The 20,606-nt window shown below is 40.7% G+C and overlaps 1 protein-coding gene across 1 annotated transcript in view; it reads right to left on the reverse strand.

Moving 5' to 3' along the window:
- Positions 1–20,606, reverse strand: part of THADA (THADA armadillo repeat containing) — a 324,328-nt gene that overhangs the window by 61,149 nt on the left and 242,573 nt on the right. Inside the window, exon 31 of the mRNA XM_029911747.1 lies at positions 10,437–10,522. Within this exon, the coding sequence (XP_029767607.1) occupies positions 10,437–10,522 (86 nt within the window). The remainder of the gene's footprint in view (positions 1–10,436; positions 10,523–20,606) is intronic.

The raw sequence follows: 20,606 nt of genomic DNA on the forward strand, positions 1-20,606 counted from the left end.
GGGGGGGGGGCGCGTTCGGCAAGTAGCACGGCGCTCCGCGGGGGGCTGGGGGGGTTCGGCGGTGCGGCGCTCCACGCGGGGGGAGGGGGGGAAATGTCAGCACGGTGCTGAGTGGGGGTGTTATGGTGGCGCTATGGAGGGCGGCACCCTTTTTTTTGCTTGGGGCAGCAAAAAAGTTAGAGCTGGCCCTGATGGCGATGTCTTCACTGTATAGTTAACTCAAGTTTTATATGCTTGAGTTAACTCCTCTTGAGTTAGCCTAGCTCGATTGAGAGCAGCCACACTGTAAAATACCACTCCAGATGTACAGTGATTGGATCTGCAGCTGATAAATTGTGCTAACTTGAGCTGTAACCTGTACCCCCTGCACCACCACACTTGAGTTCAGAATGTGTATGTATCGATGGGACCCAAGTTAGAGGCAAGACTCGAGTTATAAGTCACGTTAACTCAGCAGTGAAGACAAGCCCTGTGCACATTGAAATTAATGTTTAAAACTTAGTGTATTGTACTTTAATACAGATACTTCTGTTGCTCTATCTAATCTCCTGTCTGATTTTTTTCACCTTTTTGAGGAAGCTGTCTACTCCCAAATAATAATCTCCTATGATAATTTTACGTTCAAAGTTCACACACACAAAATGTGACCAGGTCCCCTCAGAGGTCCAGAGCGGCCCGGGCCTCTTCCAGCTTTTGAGGCCCTAGCCATAATAAAAATAAAAAATGACGACATGGTCTTATCTTGTGCCATCAGAACCGATATATTTTTATTAATATTTATGAACATTTTAACTCTTTAATATGACAAAATCTATATCAGTTAACAAAAAAATTATGTCTTTTAGCAAATCACATCTCTTATTTGCTGAAATTTGCATCTCTAAGCTGAGAGAGTGTGTCACATTTTAGTCTGATAGAGATGCGCTTAAAAACAAGTTGCGAAATTTATCAAATGCCAAAAAATTAACAAGTGTCTAAATTTGAGGCCCCCTTTGAGCTTGAGGCCCAGGCCAAATGGCCCTTCTGGCCCCCCCTCTGATTGGCCCTGAATGTGACTTCTCTGTTCAACAACCAGAAGTGTCTCCACTTACTCTCACCTATCCCCTTCGGGGTAGAGAGCTGCTTTCTACCCTTCTCCACCCCCTACTTCCTAACTAGCCAAAGAATAGGCACCTGCACTCTTACATTTTCTCTCCATGTTCCCCCAGTATCCTCTCCTCTATCTTCTCCAACATTAACTGGTCTCCCACATATCCTTTCAGAGTCCCCTATCCATCACATTCTTCCTGTCATGCCACATTCCCCTGCAGCCCCCTCAAGTCTTCTTGTTGCCCCCCCACAATTCCCTGCAACTGCCCTGAGTCTGTCTCCTATCCCCACTCCTCTGAGCCCACTCAGTCTGCCTCCTGCCCCCCCACTTTCCATTGCACCCTCCTCAGTCTGCCTCCTGTCCCAACACATATTTCCTTGTACTCTTCTCTTGTTCTGCCTCTTGCTTCTTACACATTCCTGATTCCTCACAGTTCCCTGTCCAATTCCCTAACACTACCCTGACTAGCATTCTCCTGTCCCCTGACCCTCACATGGTGACTAAGGTGCCACCATTGTCCCTGATGGCAGCTGGTGTCAGCCCTATTTGAAGCAGTGGGAGATGGCAATCATTTTTGCTGGGAGCAGCCTTTCTTTCATTTGCAAAGGTGAGAGAGACATGGTGGCCATCTTGTTGGAAGGCAACATGTGGCTTCAGTCATGTTGACAATAATGAGGGATGCTGGCCATTTTGGATGAGGGAAAAACTTCATAAGATTGAAGGCAGAAATCAGCAATTCACAAGAATCTTTTAAAAAATCTGAATATTGTGAGACTTGTGATAAAACTGCAAGAGCTGGCATCAATGGTGCCCCCCTTTCTGATCCTTTGTCCCTCAGTTCTCTGTGTGTAAAATGGGACTAAATATTTCCTTTCCTCATTGGGCTGTTTAGTAATGTTTGTGAGGTGCAATGATAAATGATGATGAGGCCCATAAATACCTAATTAGGCAAGTAGCCAGGTGAGACAGATTTTTCAAATTCTATGTATATGTAGGGAAAAATCATCTTTTTGCCTATCATACCAATCTTTTCCAGGACAAGGAGCTAATTTTATTAAATCAGAATATTGGGTAATCCAACCAGATTTCATGTTGATTTGCCTAATTGAAAGTCAGTGGGAGTAGACTATCTAAAAGTCTGCACATTCTAAAAATATGTTTTAAATCTTTAGTCAAAAGAATGGCATTGACCATGTGCCACATTAAATGCATCTGCACCCACAGTTTACATAATTTATGACATAATGAACAGATAGAAATTGTTTTCAATTTGTTCAGATGGAATTTGTTATATTTAACCTAATTAGCCCAAATAATCAAAGCAGGCATTTGTAAGCTGCCAATGGTCTCCCCCCCCATAATAATTGTTTGGCCACATTTCTTAGAGATTTAGGTAAAGAAAGTTAAAATCTCATTAAAATAACTGACCTTATATTTATTCCTGTCACGTTAATTATTCAAGTTGTAAGGAGTATAAAGTACTTTTAACTATTTTTCCTGGATTTTACCATTTTACCATTATTAATTTCTAAGTTAGCCTGTGGGAAAGGTTACTTTACTTAGCATTTAGCTTCCTTTTAAGAGCAAGTTGTATAAAATGAAAACACCCACATTCTCAGCCTTAGAATTATATATAATATCCGCGAGCTTATCATTGAGACAAACTGTTTTGGAGATTCCAACTTCATTTTCACAAACTAGACTGTAAAACGTTTGGAGTTTTGATAATATATGGAAGCTAAAAAAAGTTTATTACATTTGGCAGAAACTCAGGACAAGTACTATGCATTCTAATTAGCAAAGAAAACCACAAATATATTTGACAAAGATAACACCACTGTCAAATATTTGTTCTAAGGATAGCATGGCCATGTGGTGTAAAACAAAAATAAAATGCCAGACAACTTTACTGATTGCCTGGTTTTTGTGTCTCACATTTCAGATGCATTATATTCTTGCAGTTGTACCTATTGAAAAATATGAGCCCTTAAAGATACCTAAAATAAGACAGATCTGCCCAGCCTGTTAGTTTATTTACTACAGTGCATCATGGGACTGAGAATGCTAATTGGGTACCAATCTGCACAATGCTTGTGAAACCTACAACACTTGATATAAGGAATAAAATGCTAAAAGTTGGCATGCAAGTCAAAATCTAGTTTTTCAATATCAATAAAATGACTTTACCCAGATTACTGCCCTGCTACGTTTTAAAGGAGCTGTTGACATAGGGTACAATTGTCAAAACACTCAGCATTAGTCTAACTTTACTCCCATTGACGTTAATAAAAGCAGAGTTAGGCAAATGCTCAGCACTTCTGAAAATCCCACTGTTAAACTGTCAAAAATCAAAACATGGACATGAAATTCTAATGGCTTTATTCCGTTAGGTTCACACCTTTGAGATCATACTCATGGTTTTCTCTCTCCTACTGAAGCAACAGTATTTTTGAAAAAGGTATATAATGCTACAGTACTTCTGAAGTCAAAAGGAGTTGCCTATGCATATCTGAGGACAGAATTAGGCCCGAGGAGGCTGGCAGTACATGCATAGTAGAAAAAAGTGTCTATTAAGGACTTATACACAGACTTTTCTTTCATCTTTTCTCTGGTAGCTTTGACTGGTTTCCTTTTCTTCTTTATTTATATATTCTTATTTGATTAATGGGCAGAACAGTATGTTAAATAAACAAATATCTGCTTTTGCACACTACGCTGTGCAAACTCTGCCATTTACTATTAGAGATCATATTATAATTATATATATATATATACTTGCTTTTTATGAATGGACAAGAGCTATTGAACTGTAGCAAGGGCAAATCACTGAATGGCACAAATAAAGGGACATCTGCCTGGGGAGGGAAGGTTGTGTCTTGGAGGGTTTCCCATCTGTTATAGGGAGGATGTATGCCGTGTTGTAGCCGTCTCGTAGCCTTGTCGATCCCAGTATGTTAGACACATAAGGTGGGTGAGGTAATATACTTTATTGGACCCACTTCTGTTGGTGAAAGAGACAAGCTTTTGAGCTTACACAGAGCTCTTCTTCAGAAGCTTGTCTCTCTCACCAACCCAAGTGGGTCCAATAGAAGATACTACCTCACCCACCTCGTCTGTCTAATAGGGAGGATGAACAGCCCAGGTCTGATCCTGCTGTTGTCACTGCTGCGGATCCACTGCAGCAGGAGCTCTTGTCTCATTGTGAAGTTTCAGACAACTGGGTATAAGTAAGTAGGAAGGGCTCTGCTGGGTGCCAAAAGCCTACTGTAGCGGGGTGGTCACCCGCTCCTGCCTTAAAAGGCTTAAAACAGTCCAGGGAGAGGGCTGTGGCAGGGAAGGAAAAGTGGGGCTGATTGGGGAAAGCAGCCTCAGCTGGGGGCCACGCCCCAATCAGGCCGAGGCTGGCTTAATGAGGCCCCAGCTGGCCTTTATAAGAGGGCTGGGGCCAGAAGCCAGAGACAGACTCTCTCTAGCTTTGAGAGGGAGGGACCTGGCTGCAGGGAGCTGAGAGAAAGTACCTGGAGTGGCACAGGGCTGTGGGAAGGCCAAGGGAGCTGGGGAGCTCCGGCCTGGAAATCCCCCAGGCTGCGTCCTAGTGGAAGGCCAATTAGGTACTGGGGTTGCAGAGGGCAGCCCACGGGTAGGCAGGGGCAGCAGGTCCAAAAACCCCTTGCCTATGATGAGTGGCTTTTACACTGCAGTCTGCCCCAGTAAGCGGGGGCTAGATGGTGACTGGCAGTAGCCCACAACCGAGGCAAGGTGGGGCTAGAGAGTTGGAGGTTCCTCTGGGTGGGGAGACCCTGAGACTGCGGGGGTATTGCCAGGAGGCAGCACCCAAGACAAGGGGCACCAGGTCCTGGGAGGGACACGGGGGCCTGCGGCAGCGGGACACCGGCCTGCAGAGGGCACTCCGGAGGCGGAAACGCTAATTCCCTGAGACGAGCAGCAGGAGGTGCCGCAGCGGAGAGTCGCGCACCACGACACCTACCAACCAGATGGCGCTACCTGCCACTAAGGAATTAGAGAGCAGCAGCCCGGAATCCAGATGAGTGTGCTCTTTAGAGAAATCTGGTAATAAAAAATATTGCACCAAAACAGATGGATAGTCCATCCAGTCTTGTACACTGTTTCTGGCAAAGGCCAATGCTGAATGCTTCAGAGAAGGGTGTATAATCTCAAAACGTAATTGTGCAATAGTACAACATGAGCAGGAGTTCTTCCTGACTTCAGCTGGTGTTTCAGCTGGGTTCTGTTGCATTCCCATGGAAATTCTGGAGCAGTTTCAGATAAATAATATTTTTTTCCTAATCACTCTTATTTGTCAGTCAATCTTCTACTTAGCCATAAAATGTAGATGTACTCTGAACAGACCCTCTCATTGCCTGCATTCAGACTCTCGCTTGCCTCAGGGACACAAGTCTCGACTACATTTTATTCCTTTTAGAACTTGAAAGTCTACTCTCCCATTACTGTATTAGTTCTACGCTTTGGGATATTATTGAAAATACAAGTAATAATACCATGCAAAATAAGTAGAGTTAATGCAACATTAAAGTTGACAATCAAGCATTCAAAATTCAGGAAGTGCTGACTGAGGCCAGGTCCTCACTTAAAAGTTTGCCAGCATAGCTATGTCAGTTAGGACTGTGAAAAAATCATTCCCCAATCAACAAACCTACGCCAGCAAAAGCCAGTGTAGATGAAGTTATACCAGCAAGAAAGTCCTTTTGCCAAGATGGCTTATTATGTTTGGGAAACTTCTATTAGGAAAGTCAGCCAGTATAGTTTACCACTATAGCTAATCAGTCTCAGTGGCAATGAAAAAAATCAAGCAGTGTCAAGATTGCATGTATCAGACTAATTTCTTATAAGTTTGCATAGTGAAATGACCACTCTTTTCTGCCTCCCTCCTTCAACTCAAATCAGTTTCCTCTTTACTTTCCACTGCCTTTTACTAATAAGCTACCTGACTCTCTGAATTTCCTATTACCAATAATTCCCTGACTCCCCATCTCCCTAATCTCTTGTGTTGTCCACTGTAGTGCTGTTCTATTTGGAGGGAGAGAACTTGGCTATTCTCCAGCAGGATACACTTGTTACAAGTTACACATTTTAAAGTTCCCAGGCTTCCCCAAGTCAGAGGAGCTTCAGAATGCATAGTCCTCCCTCATTAAATTGGAAAAACCCTGGAACATGCCAGATTTGAAGACTGTGGCCATTTCTCGAAAATTTACATTATCTTTGGGTCATGTGGCGTCTCAGGAGTCTTAGCGCTGAGATCCAAAAGCACACCAGAAGCTAGCTCTAAGCATCAAAACTTTGCATACTGCTTGAGGAGCATAAGGGCTTTCATACTGGGAAACAAATGAACAGTGGCCAGATGTGCTTTAAGAAGCTGACTACTGTATGATATTTGTTGTTACACATTCCAAATAAGTTTTTTGTGTGTACAAACAGTAGAGACTAAACTGTGCAAACTTATGATGCAAGTCTCTAATTTTAATAAAGGTTTCTGAGGAAGTGCATTCTGCAACACTCATGACCAAAGCAGTAAGGCAGAATATCTAGCCTTTTTAAGACAGATAAATACTTCTGGACCTTATCTCAACATATTTTTTTTTGGGGTTATAATCAATTTTTAGTTGAGCAAGATAGTTTTAGTCTCCACCACTGCTGCCTCTCCTCCCTTTCCTGCATCTTAAATTGCTTTGAATTTGTGTAGCAAATTCCACATGGTCTAAACTGGACTTTAACAGAGAGGTATTATTTATTGAAGACAACAAATCATTGACAGAAAGTAAATGTAAAATAGGAAAAGACTAGGCATGGTTGTACTCTGAAAATGTCTTTGTAATTGTAACCCCTTTGACAGGCACAATCAATTAGAAGTGGTCTGATTTTAACCAGTTGCAGACTCATTACACTGCATTCCAGTTTGTGTTGATGAAAATCAGTTTCAGTCTGTGGCCTGGAACTCATATACAGCACTTCCTGGGGCCTCTTATATAAACACACTAAGAAACAGTTTTATTTGGACTTGTCCATCCCCCTTTTATTTTACTGAAACAACTTTACAAATCAAGAATAAAATAGAACAGTTGTGGCCCATAACCAGAAACACACTCATTGGAGAAAGATGTTTAAACTATGAAGAATGTAAAACTTCAAATTGCAATTATTGCTTACAGTATTTAAGTATAAGACTTGAGACAACACTGCTTAGGCTACAGATTCTCTTTAATATATTATTAGGACACTCCTAGTTGTATATAACATAAAAGAGTGCTCTTTCAGTCAATAAAGGCTACTTTATTTGAATGCATTTTCATAGAAAATGTACTGAAGTAATGTAGTATTTTGAAATTATCATATGTGAACACAAATGTTAATGACTTTCCCAGTGGAGTACATATGAACAAAGATAAATATGTATATACAATATCATTTTTTTTAGGATCAAATATTTTCCCACAGCACAAAATCCAAGTTGCAGGAGCTGCGAATAGGGAATGAAATCCTCTAACCCCCAGACGTGGAGTGGAGACCCAGCCATTAGTACAGCCACAGCAATGCAAGAGTCTCTGTAATGAAACTGCTCCTCAAAAGATGAGGGTTGGAAGGGAACAGATGAATTGACAGATGTGGACAGGTCAACAAAGACCTCTGATCTATGTGCAGCAGTGTCAAAAAGCAGACAAGACATTAGGATGCATAAGGGATGAGATGGAAATTGATAAAAAATATGACAATGCCACTATATAAAACAATGAGATGCCCTCACCTGGAATACTGTATTTAATTCTGATCACTCCGTTTTAAAAAGGATTAGTGCAGAATTACAAGGGGCTCAGAAGCAGGCGACACGAATGATTAGGGGTTGGAAAAATTCTCATATGAAGAGAGATTGAAAAGACTAAGATTGTTCACCTTAGAAAGGACACAAATATGAGGAAACATGATAAAAATATATAAAATAATGAATGGACTTGAGAAGGCAGGTTTTGAGCGTATCAGTATTCCAAGAAGGACAGGACATTAAGGCCTGGTCTACACTAACCCCCCAAGTCGAACTAAGGTACGCAACTTCAGCTACGTGAATAACGTAGCTGAAGTCGACATACCTTAGTTCGAACTTACCGCGGTTCAGACGCGGTCCACACGCGGCAGGCAGGCTCCCCGTCGACTCCGCGGTACTCCTCTCGCCGAGCTGGAGTACCGCAGTCGACGGCGAGCACTTCCTGGTTCGACTTATCGCGTCCAGACCAGACGCGATAAGTCGAACCCAGAACTTCGATCCCCAGCCGCCGAACTAGCGGCTGGGTGTAGACCAGCCCTTAGACAGATAACAAGAATATCTGGAGTTATAACAGTAAATATATTTTTACATGTATTTTTAAAAAATGAGACTTTTGGAAGAGATATAAACCCTCGTGTTTCAGGGCACAAGTCAAACTCTAATTATTGTGGATAGGAGGAAATTTTCCCTGGGGGCAGGTTATACTAAAACTACTTTCTGCAACGTTTCTTGTACCTTCCTTTGAAGCATCAGATACTGACCACTGTTTGTGACAGGATACCAGATTAGATGCAACACTGGCCTGATCCAGGATGGCAATTTCAATGTTCCTACATAGGATCTACGTAGTCGTGGAGCCACTAAGCCTGCACCCCCATGGCATGGTGCAGGAGCAATCTCCTCGTTGCACAGGATATATGAACCCTCTGCATTGACCTCTGCCTCCTATCGTCCTCCCATGAAGTAGAATCCACCTGTTCCCTTGCCTAACAGGTCTTCTGCACGTATGCCCCTTTGGGGGCTATTTTCTACATCCCCACTGCTATTACTTCATATATTTTGGTTTGGTTAAGACCACATTCCCCACAGCTTCTCTTTTTGCTTAATCCTTCAGTAAAAGCATACATTTGGATTCAGCATCAGGCTATGCTGGATTTAATGTTCCCCAGAGCTGTGGGTCCCTGGTGGTGGAAAGCTCATTGTGGGGAGGGGGATATAAAGCAGTACCAGATAATTGCAGCTCTTGCTCTGCCTGGGAGCTTGAGCTTGCCAGTTTTGCCCTGAAACTTGAGTGGTGCTAGCCAAGTAGTCTGACTGGCAGCGCTTCTATGTAAGTTAAATCTATTCTTGCTTTGCAAAAACCCCTCAGCAAGAAAATGTGTGAAACATTTAACAAGTGAAATGTATTTAATTCTGAGAGTGTCTCCCTCCAGAAGAGACCCTTTTTTAAATAAAGGATTTGTCTCAATCAGCTAAATGCCGCATTAAAATTAAACCACAAAAACACTTAAGTTATGGGTTTGAATTAAACCAACAAAACTGTTCTTAACTCACCTTGCTGTGCCAGTGGCTAAGGGCAGGATAATAATAAAGCACCACGCTGAAGAACTGTGCAATACGTGGACACAGTAAGCTAATTATAGCTGCACAGAATCTATCCTTCCTCCAGTCACACTCCAGAGGCCTGGCCTTCTAATCATGCCTTCACTTTACTTCATCATTTATTGTGCTTTGTCTGACCATAATAATAATACGTTGAGATATATCTATCTCATAGAGCTGGAAGGGACCCTGAAAGATCATTGAGTCCAGCCCCCTGCCTTCACTAGCAGGACCAAGTACTGATTTTGCCCCAGATTCCTAAGTGACCCCCTCAAGGATTGAACTCACAACGCTGGGTTTAGTAGGCCAATGCTCAAACCACTGAGCTATCCCTCCCCCCTTAAATAAATAACATGCTAAGCAACAATTTAATGCCATTAATCGTTTTGATTGTTCCTTCATCCAAGAACTTCCCATTGATGGTGTAAACAATCAAACTGCTGAATCTTTGGAGGTGTGACTTTCTGTAAAACTTCTCACCCTATTGCAGAAATGATCCCTATCAGGTTTTCCATACTCCCATAGAACTTACCCATTTTTTCCAGGGTGGATTGGAGACACTATTCCATCTTTGAAATTTTGCACCAATAAAACAGAACTACTTAGAAAGCTTGAGCTACACAGGGGATCAGAGTTTGACTTTTAAGCTTTTGACCAGCAGGAACTAGGAATGCTGCAAAGGCAGCACCTTTAACCCCTGGCGGGAAGGAACCCTCCTTCTCTTCAGCACCCCCTGCAAGGACTGGTTCTCACAGATACCAACGGGTCGTGAGTTTCTCCTCATCTAGACTCCTACACAAAGTGTCCAGATTTTCAAAAGTGCTCAGCACCCAGCAGCTCCAACTGGTCAAACTAGTGCATCTATTCCCCCTAACCCTCACCCAGGGTTAATATAGCACTGAAATTTCCTGCAGCTGATTTAGAAGTTGTATATTATAGTTGACTTGCCTTTTCTTCTAGATTTCCCAAGGTAATCACTCAGCACAACAAGGACATCAAGATATACAGCTCTGGTCACGAAACAAGGATTTTGCCTAAAAAACAAATTGTTGACAGAAAGTAAATTGCTTATAAAATTCCCGCTCTGCTCAGACAGACACTGAAATTGTAACATAGAATCATAGAGCCAGAAGGGACCCTTGAGAAGTCATCAAGTCCAGCCCTCTATGTTGTGGCAGGACTACACTGGGGGGAGGGGAGAAATCGATCTAGATCGACTTACCGTGGTGTCTTCACCGCGGTGAGTCGACTGCTGCCGCTCCCCCATCAACTCTGCCTGCGCCTCTCGCTGAGCTGGAGTACAGGAGTCGACGGGAGAGCGCTCGGGGATCGATTTATCGCGTCTAGACTAGACATGATAAATCAATCCCCCCATGGATCGATCGCTGCCTGCGGATCCAGCCGGTAGTGAAGACATACCCCAAGTAAACCTAGATCATCCCTGACAGGTGTCTGTCCAACCTGTTTAAAAATCTTCCAATGATGGGGATTCCACAACCTCCCTTGGAAGCTTATTCCAAAGCTTAACCATCCTTATAATTGGAAAGTTTTTTCTAATATCTAACATAAATTTCCCTTGACGCAGGTTAAGCCCATTTCTTCTTGTCCTACATTCAGTGGACATGCAGAACAATTGATCACAGTCCTCTTTAATAACATCCTTTAACATATTTGAAGACTATTAGCAGGGACCCCCTATAGTCTTCTTTTATCAAGGCTAAACATGCCCAATTTTCTTAACCTTTCCTCATAGATCAGGTTTTCCACACCTTTCATAATTTTTGTTGATCTCCTCTGGACTCTGCAATTTGTCCCCATCTTTCCTAAAATGTAGTGTGTAGAATTGTACACTCCTAGTAATACACTCCAGAATGATAGCTTTTTTCACAGCTGTATCACATTTTTGACTCATATTCAATTTGTGATGCACTATAACTCCCAGATCCTTTTCAGCAGTACTGCCACGTACCCTGTTATTACCCATTTTGTAGGTGTAGGGATCTGATTTTTCATTCCTAAGTGAAGTGCTTTGCATTTGTCCTTACTGAATTTCATCTTGTTGAATTCAGACTAATTCTCCAATTTGTCAAGGTCCTTTTGAATTCTAATCCTGTCCTCCAAAGTGCTTGCAAACCTTCCCATCTTCATGTTGTCTGCAAATGTTATACGCATACTCTCCACTCCATTACTGAAAATATTGACTGACCCCTGTAAGACCCTACTAGATATGCGCTACTAATTTGACAGCAAACTACTGATAACTACTCTTTGAGTATAGTCCTTCAACCAGTTGTGAACCCACCTTATAGTAATTTCATCTAGACTGTATTTCCCTAGTTTGCTTATGAGAATGTCCTGTGGGAATGTCTCAAAAGCCTAACTAAAAGCAAGATTACATCACATCTACTGCTTCCCTCCATCCACTAGGCTAGTAACCCTGTCAAAGAAGGAAACTAATTTGATTTGACATGATTTGTTCTTGACAAATCCATTATGGCTATTACTTATAACCCTCAATTGCTTACAAACTGATTGTTTAATAATTTGTTCCAGTATCTTCCCAGCTATCAAAGTTAGGCTAACACTGATCTTTAATTTCCCAGGTCCTCTTTGTTCCCCTTTTAAAATACAGGTACTAAGTTTGCCCTTCTCCAGTCTTCTGTGACCTCACCTGTCCTCCAGATGTGCTCAAAGATAATTGCTAAGGGTTCTGAAATTGCTTCAGCTAATTTCTTAAGTACCCTGGTGAAGACTGAGGTGTTTTGTTTCAGCCTTCTGGATGTCATTAGTTATTAATTCTCCTTCTCTGGTAAGAGGACCTACACTTCCCTTCATCTTTCTCTTGCTTCTCATGTATTTAAAGAACCTTCTCTTACTGACTTTTATGTCCCTTGCTAGGTGTAACTCATTTTGTGCCTCAGTCTTTCTAATTTTGTCCCTACATGCTGTTGCTACTTCTTTTGAACTCCTTCTTAGCAAACTGTCCATGTATCCATTTTCGTAGGATTCCTTTTTGATTTTCAGGTCATTAAAGAGCTCCTAATGAAGCCATACTGGCATCTTACTATTCTTCCTGTCTTTCCTTTGCATCAGGATAGTTTGCAGTTGTTACTGTATTACTGTAAACATAAAGAAACTAGATGACTCAAAAACTGGAACATCTTACATTTATTGTGTCTAATTAGTACAGATCTATTGTTTGTACTAGACCGCATATGCAAAAGAATAGGTCAATGACCCAGAGATTTACATTCTGACTGAGTGACAGCCCTTCTAATGGAATAAAAAATGTCTCCTCCCATTATGTTCCCATCAGCAATAAATGTCTTATTACACACTTCTATATTATTTTAAAGTAGCTTATTTGGGAGAGTCAGATCACATAAGTGTCTCATCACTATGTCAATTGACAAATCTGCTTATTTTGTTATTGTTAACGTATTTAATTAACTAAAAAACAAAAACAAGAGTCTAGATTTCCTCTTCCCCCATCCCCCCAAAATCTTTTCCCTTTGAGTACATCAAGGGAAGTCTTCATCACAAATTAACTGCTACATCTTTTGTTAGGCACAGCTACATTTCTGCTTTGGTTTAGAACATGTTATAATGAGTTTCTGAATTCAGAGTCTCTGTTTTGTGCACCCAAAATTTAATTTTGGGGGTTTCAGTTGTATAGCATCAGTCAATTGTAAACCACTTTCTGCTACACTTGATCAAACCACAAGTAATTAAAATCACCTGGATAATATGAAAGTTAATTCAGGCATATTTCTTTATTTTTCTCTGTATCACTATCACTGTATGTTTCAGCCAGAATACCCTTTGCTAGGGCATAACTTATAGAATGAAAGAAACCCAGTACAATACAAACATAAATGGACATGGTGAGTGGGACTTACATTTTAAAAAAATTGTGGTAGGAGAGACAAACAAGTGCAGGCTTTAGCTGTGACTAATACTTATGGCCCTACAAAATTCATGGCCGTGAAAACTGCATCATGGGCCATGAAATCTGATCTCCCCTATGAAATCTGGCTCCCAGCTAGGGGCTCCTACCCTGCACAGGGCTCCAGCTGTTAGTCCTGACCAGGGATGAGAAGGGACGAGACTTCCTCTTTCCCTGCAGGGGCCACTCCCAGGGTGGGTCAGACCCTTTCCGAGAACCTCAGGAAGTTGCAATGGTTCTAGCTGTCACACCCTCACCTCCCCTGCGTGGAGGCTGCGGCTCCAGCTGTGGCCCCCTGCACGGGGAGGCTGTGGCTCCAGCTGTCATCCCTCCACTTGGGTGGGAGACTGCCAGGAAAACCAGACATATGGTAACCCCCCCACCATACACTGTGTCCCTCACTTCTGCGCTGCTGCTGGCAGTGGCGCTGGCTTTAGAGCTGGGCGCCTGGCCAACATCCTTTCTCTCTGGCTGCCCAGCTGTAAAGGCAGCAGGGCAGAAGTAAGGGTGGCAACCCCACCCTCCCCCCTACAATAGCCTTGTGCCCCCCACACTCTGACAGCCTTTTGGGTCGGGACCCCCCCGTTACAACACTGTGAAAATTCAGATGTAAACATCTGAAAATGTGAAACTGACTAATTTTAAAATCCCCTGGCTGTGAAATTGACCAAAATGGACTATGAATTTGGTAGGGCCTTACTAATACTCAGTGTTCAATATTTCATTTTAATTTTAGTTTCTGAAGTTTGTTTTGCATGCTTATTTTTAAGCTTGAAATTCACTCAATAATTTAATTACAGTATAGTTCAAGAAACAGTTTCAACTTTACAACTCCTTTAAAATTCTGGAAAAAAACACTGGAACATTTTTGCAAGTTTACAGCGAATATACACAACCATGACATGAAAATGAAAAGTCTGCTTTAGGATAAAAGTTTTGCACCTGTATTGGACTATAGAAGAGGCAGTCTGTCATGGCAATGGAAAACCCAGCTGTTGTAACACACCCCCGGAGAGGAAAACTTGGTTATAAACATATATAGCCTAACACACGTTTACCTTTCTGGCCTGTAACTTTTCCATGCTACATATATTATTCCTATGCAGTGATATAAGGTATTATACATTTTTCAAAATTGTCAGCCAAATGAAAGAAGGAAAAATTCCTAGTCCTTTTTTTTCTAGTAGAGCCAATGCGAATATCCAGGGGCTATTTTCCCCTTAATCTTCCCATTCCAATAAAAAAGAGATATAAAGCCTCTTCTAAATGACTAGTAAGAGATGCAACAAGAAGTATGTGGTTGTCACCCTCTGTTCTATATTCCACTTGGATCATCATTATTACAATAAACTCAAGCCTCTACCAGTTGAAGGACTCGAGTTTCAACAGGTTTCAAAATCTGGGTCAGCTCTGAAAGGCCTGATATTTAAAAGTAAAGACAGCTCCCAACTTTGGACTCTCATTGCTCAAGAACTGCAGCTTTGAAAATCAAGATCCATTTCCTGCCTGTGGTAAGAATATCATGTATTTCTCTTTAGTGTGTGTGTGTGTGTGTGTGTGTGACATAATTATTAGACACAATAAATGTAAGTTTATATATATATATAAAAAGGATTGGGCAAATTTTTTCAGACAAATAACTTATTCACTGAAAAATTGAGATTTTGTTGACCCAAAAGTATTTGCAAATTTAACACGAAGTTGACAAATAATTTCAGAAAGAAAAAAAAAGTGGTGGAGTAAGAAAAGCAGTGGCAGTGGTCACCTCCCTTCTAACTTTTAGTCCAATGGTTAGGGCACTTGCCTGGAATGAGGAAGACCTGAGTTCAATTCCACCCTCTACCTGACATGGAAATGGGATTTGAATTTAAGTCTCATACAGTGCACAAGAGTGCCCTAGCCACTGGGCTCTAGGATACTCTACACTTCTACAGCATATCTCTTCTCTCCCCCCCCCCCCGAAGCTATTCGGCTGCATATAGATAATTAAATAGGGGGGTTTGAATGAAGGTCTCCCATCTCCAAGGTGAGTACCCAAACCACAAGGCTATAGAGTCAGTCTCACTGTCTCTGGCCCACTGACTGACACCCAAGTTCAAATCCCTTCTCTCACATCAGGCAGAGGAGGAATTGAACCTGGGTCTCCCACATCCCAGGTGAGTGCTCTGTTTACTGGGAGGCACTGACAGTGTCCCTTTTTGTTAGAGGCATAATGATATTTTATTATAATTAGCTTTCTTTAAGAAAATAAACCCACCGAATGGAAAGACAGGTTTGAAATGGCCACATAAAACCCAAATGCTTTTAGTGACTAAGTTTTAACTTTGGACACAACTCACCTAAAGAGAGTCCCGAACATGTTACACTTTGTCAGATCATAAGTGATCCAAACACGGTAAATGCTGTGTTGTTCTATGGAGACATTCATTGGCAAGTCAATACAATGCTTTAAAGGCTCCTTCAGAACATGTCAGCAGTGTAAAGCCAGTATGATTTTCCTGGCTATATATTTATGAGTAGGTTTTACAATTTGTAATACAAGTACAGTCCATGTATAGAAACTCATGAATAATTATACATCTTTCACAACATGGATATTTTATCCAGGTGAGCCAGAAAAGTGAAATAGGGCAGAGAAACCAAAACACACTACAGAGCTAGAGTGCAAAGATCTGCCCCCAGCAAAGATGCATAACATTAAGAACAATGCCCAGAGGAAGCCATTATTGTTTCAATATGGCTATGCCTATTTTAAAAAGTTGTAAAAAAAAAAAAACAGCTTCTATACACATGGACTAAGCAAAGTCCAAATATTTACACAGCCAAGTTTCAGTTTTTGGCATTGTGTCAGTGTTCTCAATTTTCACACACTAGTTTGGCAGAACTAGAAGCCTTTCAGAGACAGCATGCTCAATGCATGGGGAAAGAAAATGACAACAGTGAGCTTCCAGAACACATTAAGAAGCAAAGTGATGGGCTCAACACAGTCCCATCCAGTTATCTGGAGAGAAGAGGACAATGGCTGGGAGACAGTTGAATTAAAATGGGGTGGATGGTGGACATACAGAGTTCCGACTGGACCACAGAGAATCTCATGGGAGCTAAAACTGCCCCCAGACTCCCACTTTTTTTACACTGTTTTGACTCAAAGCAAATGTTCAGTTTCTATTCTATGTCTCTGAAAGACATGGCTGACATAACCTTTATGAAAAAAGTGACAACAGCACTTCAGCATCATATAAGCTTGTGTGTACTGTATGTCTTCTGATTTAGAAATGGTGCTTTATTAGCTTAGGGTTAGCCAAATGTTTGGCGTTGGCTTGTTTCAGTGCTTTGGACATGTGAGTGAAATTCCTAGCAATATATGCCAGCAGAAAATGGACACCGCAGAAAATCCAATTTTCCAAAAGTGAACAATTCCACTATTCCACTATTGTCACAAAAACTCTCAGTGTTGAACTCAATGCTGAAACTGACTTTATATAACAGCACTCAATAGCTGGATGGCCTATCCGGAAATATTTCAGTTATGGGCAGCTTGTATAATTTAAAATCATGTCTCACTCAGATTTCTACAGAAACTGTGCTCTTACATTTTACTTTACTATTAACATAAAAATGTTTCACACCCTTTCCATTACAAAGGTAGTTATCTAAATATAATGGTCCTAAGCCTAGCAGAAATCTTGTCTCCAGCCAAAAATCATAGCAGTAGCAAGGATGAGTTTAAGCATTCAAAACAGCACTCCTTATTTTTGTCCACAGACGGCCAAAATTTAGGTCACCATCCTCTCCACCTGAATATTTATGAAAAAAAAAATACATTATGCATCAAGTCCAGATGACTAATCAAATCAAAATATGAAGAAAATAGGCTGTTCACAAAAAATTACACAGGACTTAGGCTTGACAGGACTTTTATATGTGAGGGAGGAAAAATGTGGTTTCCTAAAAGTTCCATGTTGTGCCTTTGTGTCACTTCCTGCTTCTCCTAGGTTTCCAAAATTTCTGGGACTAGTCAGATACAACTTCTGTATGACATATGGTACCTGGAAACTCATTCCAAAATTAGTAGCTTTGTGTGATGCCCTGTTTGTCTGTTAGCTGTCCCTGTGGGAGATAAATGCAACTCATAGGCTGTCACTGATGCTGATTTCACCATTGGCCAATGTAGTTTAGTATTTCAAGAAGACAGTTTGAAGTTAGCCGAAGTGATATCTTGAGAATTGGACTCACCCCTCCTCACCATGCCAGTTAACACCTACAGAGGATGCCTGCTACAAGCCAAGAGATATTGTGGGGCTTTTTTAAGGAAGAGGGCAGGAGAGTAGGGGTGTCTGGAGGCCTCCAGAAACTAGATAAGTGTGGGGGTCAACAGATAATCACTCAAGGTCTTGAAGGAATGTTCATTTAATTTGATGAGGAAGAAGAGACAAGAGACAGTGCTATAAAGGCCCCACTAGCTCACCATGTAATTTCATAGATTTTGGGGTTTAGGATGACTGGAAGGAACGTAACAGGAAGTGTGAAGAAATAGTGGGGTTTGTATGAGGCCCTCAGCTGCATGATTTCGTTTTGAAAGCACTAGCAAGCTCAACTTTGACATTGTTTTCTGGCTGTGAAAGTGTTTCCTGACAAATGAAATTTCATCTTTATATCTGGAATTGAATTCTGGATCAGAGACTTGAAAGAAAATCACAGACATCACCCTCCATACCAAACACAAACATCCACTAACTCTGGGTTAGACCTTACAAATAAGACTTAACGGACTGGCCAATTTTATATCATTAAGGTTGAACAAATCACTGTAGTCTGAGACTTGGTGGTAGTTACATTTTTAATTCTGGTGTGTGAATGTAAAATTAGGAAGAGTTGAAGTCACTGGCAAAAAAAGGAACCTTTCAGGAGTTCCTAGAATCCAGGGGAAAATTTAAGAGAAAATGTTAATAAAACTAAATATTCTCTTTATCTTGATGTGCTCACATTCAGATTTCTATGAACAGGTCCAAAGTCAGCAATTATATAGTAATATATCATTGGGATAACAATAAGTGATTTGTTTAAAGCAAGAAACTGATTAGTATGTGAATCAGGAAATGTATCCTTCACAAGATATGCCCCCCTCTGCGAATGTAAATCTGAATTGCCAGGTTTAGAATCTTAATGTGCAATACTGCATTTTGATCCAGCTGGCTTTGGAATGCATAAAAATGTTGGAACCCCTTTGATTTTTGCTACCTTTACCTCCCCTAAGCAGCAGTGATTGTAGACTAGGTTTATAGAAGATTAAATTAATCTTAGTCTCTCTCAGTTTGGAGCTCTGCAAATATTTTTTTAAACAGAGTTTGCTTCACCTTTTATATATAATACAAGGCAGTCATTGGCTGGCTTATTCTGGACTGCAAAAGCTGACACTAAATGAATAGGAATGTATTGGAAGAAACTAGCAGTATTTAGCCAAGCACATTCCATGCTCACTGGACCAGGTATATAATTGTATCAACAGTACCTGGCTTAATTACTGAAACTAGACATCTGTTGTATTACTGATTTCTTTTTTTAAAGAAGATATGAATGAGTTAAAAGCCAGGTCATCCTCTTTGTTGTTTCCTTTGGAAGAGAGTAAAGAAATGGAAAACTCAATCCTTTGGCCTCATTTCTGTCAGAGCAAGGAGGAAGGATTTGAACCAATGCAGTACTGTGCATAATCTCTTCTCCACCTATAATCTCCTCTGCACAAAACTCAGCAGAAGAAACCCTTAAATCCAATCTATATTCATTTGGGAAATGCGACCCTATGTAGTATTCATCGCCATCCAAACCATAGGGCTTTCCCTTCTCAAGCTATTAATGCCGAGACTATTTATATAGCATCACTATTAGTACTATCTTTTGTAGTCTCTATTTCTGACCTCCAATGAAACAATTCAAAGGAAACTCTGCAAGAGGATATTCATGCAGTTTCCTGGTCATCATGCAGGAGTCCCTGTAGAAAAGCATAAACTCACCTTATATTAACAAATATTTTCATTTCATATGTAAATAATGCACACAAGGGTTCCTGGATATAAAGATGAAAATGGTTTGTATACATTTATAATACATTAGTTTTGAACTTTTTTCTTCGCACTGAAATTAGATATTTTCAAAATTCGCAATTTGCTTTACACTTGCTATTTTTGCTCACTACGAAGTAACTGTTCCAATAATAATCAGCAGAACAGGAATTATAACAGTACATTAATTCTGATATTTGCTAAATATCTAATTTAGTTAAAATTGAGTAAAAGTATTTTTTCTAATCAAACTCAGAGGACAAATATTTTGGCAATTTCATACATGAGTAGGTGGCCAATATCTATAAATAAAACAGCTGTGTGCATAAAATTTAAACTCAGCTTTCATAAGATTAAGTTTACTTGCAGATCTCAGTGATATTTTAAAAACTGTGATAAAAGCTTTCAAATTGCTTTACAGGGTTTTGGAGGCTTGATTCTTATGGGTCAAATTACATATTAACTTAAAAACTGGAACCACTGGTGCCAAGATGGGCATAAAACCATTCTGAATAGCCATCTAATATTATTGTAAACTCTGAACTCCTTTCTGTTTCTTCATTGTTTGTTACTTTCACTTGTTACCTCTTGCGATTTGTTCCCAGAAATAAGAAGCCTTCAAAAAAAATCTATAAATTCCTCTAAGAAAGCTTCTTTCTCCTCTTAAAGTGCAATTAGGCATCCAATTTCCTCTTGAGGAGGAATAAATGTTTAAGGCAAAGGTATTTTCCTTTTACTGAGTCCCTGGTATATGTTATTGATAATAGGATCAGTTAGGCTGGCCACAGGGACTCCTAGTGACCTAGTCATCTTATATTCATTTCTCTCTGTTCCTGTTTGAACAACTGGTAGTTGATTAGAACTTCTTCAATGCTGGCAAGGACAAAGACCTTGAAACATTTTAGACAACCACCTCTCAATAGGTCAGATCAACAATCAAAGCTTATAAGAAGGCTGGAAAGTCTGTTCCTCAAGTCTTAGAGTGTGTTCTACAACATTTGTTTCTATCTCAGAAGAAAAAAAACTAAGTGGCCTTATGAGGATGAGGAGACGTGCAGAGTGGCCATCTGGCAATCCTCACATTCTTTAACTAGACACTACAAAGTAGATGTG

This window comes from Terrapene carolina, unplaced genomic scaffold (genome assembly GCF_002925995.2).
Source record: "Terrapene carolina triunguis isolate 2854851 unplaced genomic scaffold, T_m_triunguis-2.0 Scaffold120, whole genome shotgun sequence".
Lineage (NCBI taxonomy): Eukaryota > Metazoa > Chordata > Testudines > Emydidae > Terrapene > Terrapene triunguis.